This window comes from Pteropus alecto, unplaced genomic scaffold (assembly GCF_000325575.1).
Source record: "Pteropus alecto unplaced genomic scaffold, ASM32557v1 scaffold160, whole genome shotgun sequence".
In the NCBI taxonomy this organism is placed as follows: domain Eukaryota; kingdom Metazoa; phylum Chordata; class Mammalia; order Chiroptera; family Pteropodidae; genus Pteropus; species Pteropus alecto.
In genome coordinates, this window is record NW_006429864.1 from 1,569,846 (window position 1) to 1,579,064 (window position 9,219).

The 9,219-nt window shown below is 49.8% G+C and overlaps 1 protein-coding gene across 1 annotated transcript in view; it reads right to left on the minus strand.

The window, feature by feature from the left end:
* ELL (elongation factor for RNA polymerase II) overlaps positions 1–9,219 on the minus strand; it is a 56,621-nt gene that overhangs the window by 6,608 nt on the left and 40,794 nt on the right. Inside the window, exons 6-8 of the mRNA XM_006904311.3 lie at positions 6,637–6,761; positions 2,659–2,755; positions 824–1,298 (exon numbers count right to left, since the gene is read on the minus strand). Of these exons, the coding sequence (XP_006904373.1) occupies positions 824–1,298; positions 2,659–2,755; positions 6,637–6,761 (697 nt within the window). The remainder of the gene's footprint in view (positions 1–823; positions 1,299–2,658; positions 2,756–6,636; positions 6,762–9,219) is intronic.

Genomic DNA, 9,219 nt, shown 5'->3' on the forward strand with positions numbered 1-9,219 from the left:
TTCTCCAGGACCCTGCCTGGGGAAATGATCGGAGTAGTGGCAGGTGACAAGCCTGGGTTTGCATGTGACTAAGTGGGGCCATGATTTTGTTGCTATATGCTGATCAAATTAAGTTCACAGCCATATAGGGTGCTCAGCTCAGGTGCCTGGGGCTGTGAACTCAGGATGGCCCAGGCTCCGGAGGTAACTACCCCAGCCCCGCCACCAGCCCAGCCTATTCACATGCCCCTCCAGGATCCCTGGGCCCCAGAGAGGTCCTCCTGCTTGGTATCCAGCCCTGGTTGGCCTTGCACCCCACATTCTGCTGCTGAGACCCAAGATCCCTCAACTTTCAGCTCCCCCGCCTGCTGCATGACCTTGTTTCAGCGCTTACCACACTTTTCCCACAGGCTTCTCAGGCCACAAGAGGCCCATAGCAGTACCGGTGCTGCCCCTCTCCTGCCAGGCCATCCCCACAGCCTCCCCTGAGTCCAAAAGGCCCTGGCTCCACCTTGCCCCTCTCAGTCTCTGTGCCTGGAACTTGTTCCTCTCCACATGCATTGCCCCTCCGCAGGTCTTATCTTGGTCAGACCTGTGTCTCTAGCCCCCAGCGCTGGCCTGGAGCACGCAGGACTGTAGGAGTCTCCAGCGCCGAGACTGTCGGGGCATTTATAGATACCCTGTGTGAGAAAACAGTGTGCAGAGAGGCTGAATATGCAGGGTGAGCCAACAACGGGGAAGTGTGGGGCAGTGCAGCCCCCTTGGCAAGATGTGGAGCTGGTGTTCAAGCTCCTGACAGCGCCCTCCTGCTGAGTCTGTCCCAGGCCTGCCTCTTGGCACCTACCTGGGGCAATTGGTGGGGCTCCAAGGGAACCAGGCACAAGGTCAGGTGCCCGGGACTGATGCCTGTCCCCAGCTGCCCTCTCCTTGTCCTTGTGCTTCTTGGACTTCTTCTTGGACTTGCCCCGAGACGAGCTGCCATGGGGCCTGCTGGTCTGGGAACAGTCTGTCAGCAGGGGAAGGCTGAGGCATGGGGCAGGGGCTGAGGTGGCCACTTCCCCGTGCTCGCAGTCCCGGCCACTGTGGCCCAGGTCATTACTGACATCAGCCAGAGGGTCGTGTGCCCTTGGGGGCTCCAGCCGTGGGGGCAAGTGGGTGTCCATGCCGACCAGTGGGCCTGGGGTGGGCAGTAGGGCCTCACGGCCATGGGGCACAGTCAGCTTCCCATTGACCGTGGGCTGAGCTCTCTGGGTGAAGTGCGATATCCGGGGTTTCTTGTTGACCAAGGGGTCGATGAAATCAGGAGGCTGAGGCCGTTTCTGTGAAGGAAAAGAGACCATTTTAGAGGGGAAACTGTATCTGGAGTGGCTGGTATCCCCTGGGGAGTGGCTCAGAAGCAACGTGCAGACCTGAGCTGAGCCGGCAGGCAGCCCAGGCCTGGAGGAAATCTAGTCCCCACCTGCAAGGCCCACTCTGGACAGTGGGGGCACTGGAGACTCCTGCAGTCCTGCCAACCAGGCCCTTGGTGCCTCCCGCAAGGACTGTGCAGAAGGAAGGGCAGCCAGGTCATCAGTGGACCGCCTCAATCATCTTCATGGACTGGTCTTAAATACTGCTGTGCTCAGTATCTACCCCAGATGATGGGGATGGTGACAGAGCCAAGTCTGAGGGACACTGGGCAGCCCCACAGACCGGGACCCATCACACCAGACCCGTGACTACTTGGATCAGACAGAGGCTCTATGACATGGTCCAGGTCTTATCCCCATTTCACAGATGATTAGACTGAGGCATGTGAGGCAAGGCCAGACCATAGGAGGGGACCCAGCATTGGACCAGGTGGCCCTGACCCAGGGAAGCAAATAAAGAAAGAAAGATGGTGGATGGCAGGCCTAGGACCAAGGAGCCACAGTGGAGTGTGGGTAAAATTAGGCCCCATAACCAGGGTGTATATGGACCCAGCCTTCCCACAAGGAGGCCTCAGGGCCATGAATATGGACTGGGTGCTTCAGGTTGAAGAAGTGGGAGATGAGGGTGACAGAGAAGAGGAGGAGGAGGGAGGAGGAGGGGAAGAATAGGGAGGAGGAGGAGGAAGAAGAGGGAAGAGAAGGAAGAGCTCAAGGAGGAGGGAGGAAAAGGGCCTGAATGTGGGACTCACAAGTCAGAGCATGCAGGTAGGTGGGAATAGCTTTTACCAAAAAGCTCAAGCAATGGTGAGGGGGCGCATAGCCAAAGACCACCCTAGCCAGAGCCAGGTAAGTTTCTCCCACTCCCAGTGCCCTCCCTGACTACTGACTTCAATGACAGTGACCACCGCTCACGGGACCACACTGGGCACCGTCTTATCCTGCAGCTAGCACACGGGATTTTACAGAACCCTCACTACAACCCTAAGAGGCAGCAGACCCAGGTACAGAGAAAGCATGAAGCTCAGGGCAGTCCAGTGCCTGCCCTCCCTCAGCCACACCACCCACAAATGTCCAAGGGAGATGAACCCAGGTCCTGGGCCCAGGCCCCAGGCCTAGGGGAAGCCAGGCATCTGCTCACTGGTTGAAGAAAACATCCCAGCCCTGAGCCAAGGGCCCAATGGGCTACCTAAGCATCAAGGCTGGGTCAGGCCCATTTGGCTCTGGGTTAAACCTGCCCTCCTCCACCAGCACCTCCACCCATTGCTCCTACCTGTGGGGGTGAGGCTGAACTCCCATGCTCATCTGGGGGGCTGGCAGCAGCAGGGTCTCCAGGGAGGCCGCCTGTGCTCTGTGGCTGGCATAGCTTCCTGCGGAGAAGCAGGGTAGGTGGGGGCTTACTGCAGCACTTCTCGGGGTGCATCCAGGCTCATCTGTCTCTGCATTGACATCACGCTGTCCCACCCTTGACCAGTGATTCAGGGAGGGGCCACCACCCCGCTGAATCAGAGAGGGTGAGCATGCTGGGTACACTAGAGCCTGGCAGGCAGAGCAGCCGGAGCATATCCCGTCTCGGGTTCATCCACAGCTGCCCTGCAGCCTCGGCCTCACTGCCCAGAGGACTGCTCCACAAAGTGTCCTGTGCCCAGAGAAGGGTCAAAGTTGACCACCTAGACCCCCATTACCATGGAGACCAGGGAACCATGTAAAATGACCAAACACTCAAGGTCTGTCCCTTGAAATCTGGGCTCACTGAGGCACTGGTCCCTCAACTGTTCATCCTAATAATGACGCTCATTGCAGAAACTTTAGAGAATGTTGACTAGAACTGAGATGACCTGGTCTGTGACAGGAAGGCCTCTCAGATTCAGCACCCGCCTTCCTGGGAGCCCAGGCCACAGCACCTACTTGTGGACGGCAGAGGCATCCACTGGCCTGCCTAGACCTAAGCAAAACAATGCAGCCAGAGATAAGAAGAAAGACACACCAACACTTGATGGGCAAAGAGAGGCCCTGATAAAGACGCCGGATTGTGTGTGGTGCTGAGGGCCCTCCACGCACTGCAGAGAGGCTGAGGTCTGGGGACTCAGGGGCCGGGTCTGAACTGCTCCAACCAGCAATGAGCAAGTCTGACTCCCAGACCAAATGGCTACATTCCAAACCACTGCTGCTGTCCACTGCCCAAAATGCAAGGAGAGCCACAGGAAAGGTGCCCAAAACATGCACGCAGTGACTAGGGCAACATGGTCCCCATGGCCAAGGGGAAACAGGTTTGCTGTCCAGCCACATGGAAGCCACAAGAGCTCTTGTTAAAGACAGAAAACCAAGGACAGGCATTTCCATCTACTCTTTTTTAAGCCACCAGTAAAAAGGCATGAAGAGGAAAGGGAACAAGAGAGTGACAACATTTAACACTAAAACAGAAGTACAGGTGGTGACTGTCCTATAGAATCCAAGAAAACCAAGTCCCAGGCTACAGAACCCCATGACCTGGGGGTTGGAGCCTCAGATACCTCAGAGGAGGGGTCCCCGAGCAGCCCTGCTCTGGGTCCTGATCTGCTACAGAGTCCATAGCATGTCCAGGAGAGGAGCACAGGCCTTCTCCAGGCACTGGGAGGTTGCATGGGCCACACCCAAACAACAGGAGAAACAGACATGTGGTCTCTGGAGAAAAGGAAACAAAGGGGCCCCCCTGAGGGAGCAGAGCCATCCAGAGGAAAGACCTGGGGAGCGGGGTACTTCCAGGCAACAAATGTCAGATGCAAAATAGACAGAAAAATGCATTTAAAAGAGAAGAGAGACTGTAAGAGGATGAAAACTTTAACTCAACAACAAAAACACCAGTCTTACTATCTTCAGAAAGACAAAGGCAGTACCATCTCTCCAAAGAAGACATATAGACATCTCTCCAAAGAAGACATACAAATTGGCCAATAAGCATAGACATCTCTCCAAAGAAGACATACAAATTGGCCAATAAGCACATGAGAAGGTACTCAACATCGCTATTCACCAGGGAAATGCAAATCAAAACCACAATGAGATACTACTTCACTCCCACTAGGATGGCTAGACTCAACACACACACACACACGCACACGCACACGCGCACGCGCGCACACACACACACACACACACACACACACACAGAAAATAAGTGTTGGCGAGGATGTGGAGAAGTTGGAACCTTTATGCCCTGCTGGCAGGAATGTAAAATGGTGCAGTCACTAAGGAAGAGTTTAGCGGTTTTCCAAAAAGTTAAACACAATTACCACATAGCTCAACAACCAGTATGTGTTTGAGAACTGAAAATCCACATCCACACAAATCCTTGGACACAAATGTTCATGGCAGCACTAGTCACAACGGCAAAGAGGTGGAAAGAACCCAGGTGTCCATCAAGGGATGAATGAATAAACAAAATGAGGTCCATCCACACAACAGAATATTATTTAGCCATAAAAAATAATAAAGCATTAACACACGCTATAATCTGGATGAACCCTGAAAACACTGCACTGAGTGAAAGACCAAACACAAAAGGCCACATGGTGTATGATCCTATATATAAATGTCTAGAAGAGGCAAATCCATAGAGACAGAAAGCAGAGTAGTGGTTGCCAAAGGGAAGGCAATGGGGGAGTGACTGATAATGATGGAGAGAGTCTCCTTTGAGGTGACAAAAATGTTCTGAAATTAGATAGAGACGATGGTTGAGCAACACTGTGAATACCATTGAGTGTACACTTCACATGGGTGACTTGTATTAAGTGAACTATATCTCAATAATATGATGCTACAAAAAGACAACAAGAAGGACTCTTGGGAACTAGAAATGATGGCCAAGAAAAACACAGACTGGGAGAAGCCAAAGAAGAGTCTAGGAGTGCAGTACCCTGTGTTAGAATTAGAGGAAGCATGAGAAAGGGCAGCGAGGCCTTTTCACCACTGCCCACTGACAGGAAGAAGGACTAGCGAGTTTTCAGAATGTGAGGGCCGCAGCTCCCGCCCTACATCACCTGCTATACTGTCCATGTGGACATGCACTGGGCCGGGTGGTGAACCTCTGAGCACTGTTTCCTACCACAGACATGTGCACACACACTTGTGTACAAACATACACACAAGCTATTCGCTTTTGGCCACATCCCTTCCCAGGAAATCAGTGAGGCCAAGACCCTGCGGTCTGAGAACTCAGAAAGCTGCTGAGAGATTCTAAGGATGGATGGACAGGAACAGCCTCACTGTGCCTCTTGAGTGCCCCTTGCCACCACAAAGCAGCTGGGTGGGGGAAATCAACCATTTCAACACTGGACCTTTTGCCCAAAATTGTGTGATGGATGAAAACACCTACAGAAGGGGACAGTGCCAACTTGACATGTTTAACTAGGACAACAGAAGACCCCCAGAGAGGGGATACCGGGTCGGACGCATCTTCTGCAGAGATCACCACCACCACCCCCTGCCCCCAGCTACCCAACACCCAGAGACCTCAGACAGCCAGAGCAGGGACCTCAGGCCTGGTGGCTCAGGAATTAGTGTCCCCCAGGGCTGAGGAGGAACCTGGGATTCACACAGAGTGGTCCCAACTCAGTTCTGCTTTCCAGATGTAATTAATGCTTTAAACAGCTGAACTTAAAAAAAAAAAAAAAACCCTCACAAAGATCTCCAAGTCCCTGAGAAATCACTTGAAGACTAATTAGCGATCAGCCGGCTCCTAGGTCAGGCATGTATCAGAAGCATTAGTTGTTGGCCTAGGCAGGCCCCATACTCACTCCTCTCAGAGCCTCCTAAACCACTCTGACCTCTAGTCTCAATTAACCCTAGAAGGAATGCATTTAATTAACACTGCTTAGGACTGCAAAAAGCTTTGTTTTTGTACTTCAGGTTCTTTAATGGTTCTAAGAAGGAAGCTCCAGCAAGAGAGGCCCATGGGGACAGAGCAAGTTACAGGTAGAAGCTTCACGGGTAGGGAGGGGCAGCGGGAACAGTCTGGGTGGACTGAGGCCTCTGTGGGGCACTCTGGTGTATGTAACAGTAACATATTCCCCCAACCCTACGGGGGTGGGGGCAGGGCTAGGTTTTCCCCAAGTTGAAGACCAAGGTAGGGTACCTCGGCTGTGGGGAAAATGGCTAGAATCCCCATGGACCCTACCACCCTGCTCTTAGCCCCGAGGTCTTGGGACCAGGTGAGGCCACCCCAGCATCCTGGAGATAAGATCTGGCCCAGGCCCAGGGGAAACGGCCTTACCGAACAAGCATGCGCTTTAGCAGCTGCTGGTCTCCCTCTGAGTAGCCAGGCCAGTCCTTCTGCACATCTTTATACACACAGTCCTTCAGTGTGCACGTGCCGTCCTTAGCATTCACATTGGCCACCTACAACAGAGAGCCACCGTCACCTTGTGGGAAGCCCAAGGGGGAGAGGGCATGAAGGAAGGCAGACAGACCTGGAAGGGAAGAGGACAGCATCCCGCCCCCAGCTCCCTTGTACCAGGTCCAGATGCACACATCTTACAGCTGCTGGGGGCCACGCTGGCTCCAAAGAGGGGGACTGTCATCTATAAACCGTACCAACCTCCCACGGCTATGGACTGAATGCGTGTGTTCCCCCAAAGTTCACGTTAAATCTTAACCCCCAATGCGATGGTATTTGGAGGTGGGGCACCTTTGGGAGATGATTAGGTCATGAGAGTGGAGCCCTCATGAATGGTATTAGTGCCTTTATAAAAGAGATGCCAGAGAGCTCCCTGGCCTCTTCTACCATGTGAGGACACCATGAGAAGATGTTGCCTATGAACTAGGAAAAGGAACCTAACCAGGTACCCATTCTGCAAGCACCTTGATCTTAGACTTCCAGACTCCAGAACTGTAAGCAGTAATGTCTTTTGTTTGATTCGCCCAGTCCATGGGAGTACAGGAGCGTGAATGGACAAAGACATTCACTCTTGGATTTGCAGCTCCTGCAGCAGAGTAGGCTGAGGTTGGGGCTGCCTCCAGGGGCCAGACTGAGCCCACACCAGCCAGCTCTCCTTCCATTGGTTAACAGAGAATAAGTTAGTCTTCAATATGGTTTACAAACATGGATTTAAAACATCTGCCTTACACACGCAGAAGAAAATGAACAACTGTGTGTGTGTGTTTGTGTGTGTATATACATATATATAACTATCCTTTTCATATTCATAATGGTAACCACACATCGAAGATTCAGAACTGAAGTATATAACATAAAACAAAAAGAACTAGAGGCAAAACCCACAAAAGCCAACCAAAATAAAGAAAACAGAAACACAAGGACAAAGAAGCAGTGGAAACACCGAGCTACCAGAAAGCAAAAGATAAAATAGCTATAAGACCTCATATTTCAATAATCACCCTAAATGTAAACGGACTGAACTCACCAATAAAAAGGCACAGAGTTGCAGAATGGATCAAAACACAAAACCCAACCATATGCTGCCTCCAGGAGACACATCTCGGCTCCAAAGACAAATACAGACTCAAAGTGAAAAGGTGGAAAATGATATTTCAAGCAAATAGCATTTAGAGAAAAGCGAGAGTAGCGGTACTAATATCGGATGAAACAGACTTCAAAATAAAAAAAGTAAAGAAAGATACAGAGGGACACTTCATAATGATAAAGAGAATCATGCACCAAGAAGACATAACACTTATTAATATCTATGTTCCCAATCAGGGAGCCCTGAAATGTGTAAAGCAATTATTAACAGAACTAAAGAGAGAAACAGACCAAAACACTATCATAGTAGGGGATCTAAATACCCCACTGTCGAATATGGACAGATCATCCAAACAGAAAATCAGTAAGTAAATAACATCCTTAAATGACACATTAGACCAAGTGGACATAATTGACATACACAGAGCCATCCATCCCCAAACAGCTGCTTATACATTCTTCTCTAGTGCACATGGAACATTCTCAAGAATCGACCACATACTGGGACACAGAAATAGCCTCAACAAATATAAGAGGGTTGAAATCATACCAACTATATTCTCTGATCATAATGCTTTGAAACTAGAGATCAACTGCAAAAATAAATCAGGAAAAACCACAAATACGTGGAGATTAAACAACATGCTACTAAAGAATAACTGGGTCAGCGAAGAAATAAAAAGAGAGAACAAGAGATACACAGAAACGAATGATTGTGATAGTACAACATATCGAAACGTTCGGAACATGGCAAAAGTGGTCCTAAGAGGAAAGTTCATATCATTACAGGCCTATCTCCAAAAAACAAGAATGAGCCCAAATAAACAACCTAACGCTTCATCTTAAAAATCTAGAAAAGAAAGAGCATATGAAGCCTAAAGTCAGCAGAAGGAAAGAAATTGTCAAAATTAGAGCAGAAATGAAACTGGAAACAAAAAGAAAAAATATATACAACAAGGAGCTGGTTCTTTGAGAAGGTTAATAAAATTGACAAAACCCATGGCTAGACTCACTAAAGAAAAAAGAGAAAGGACACAAATAAACAAAATCAGGGATGAAAGAGGAGAAATTACGACTGACATCACAGAAATACAAAGGATCATACAAGAATACTATGAAAAAGGATATAATACCAAATTTAATAACCTAGAAGAAATGGATCAGTACTTAGGAAAATAAAATCGTTCTAGACTGAATCAAGAAGATCTGGAAAATCTAAATAGACTGATCATCAGTATAGAAAATGAAACAATCATCAAAAACCTACCAAAAAGTAAAAGTCCAGGACCAGATGGCTTCACCAGTGAATTCTACCAAACATTCCAAGAAGATTTAATACCTATTCTCCTCAAACTCTTCCAAAAAATTGAAGAG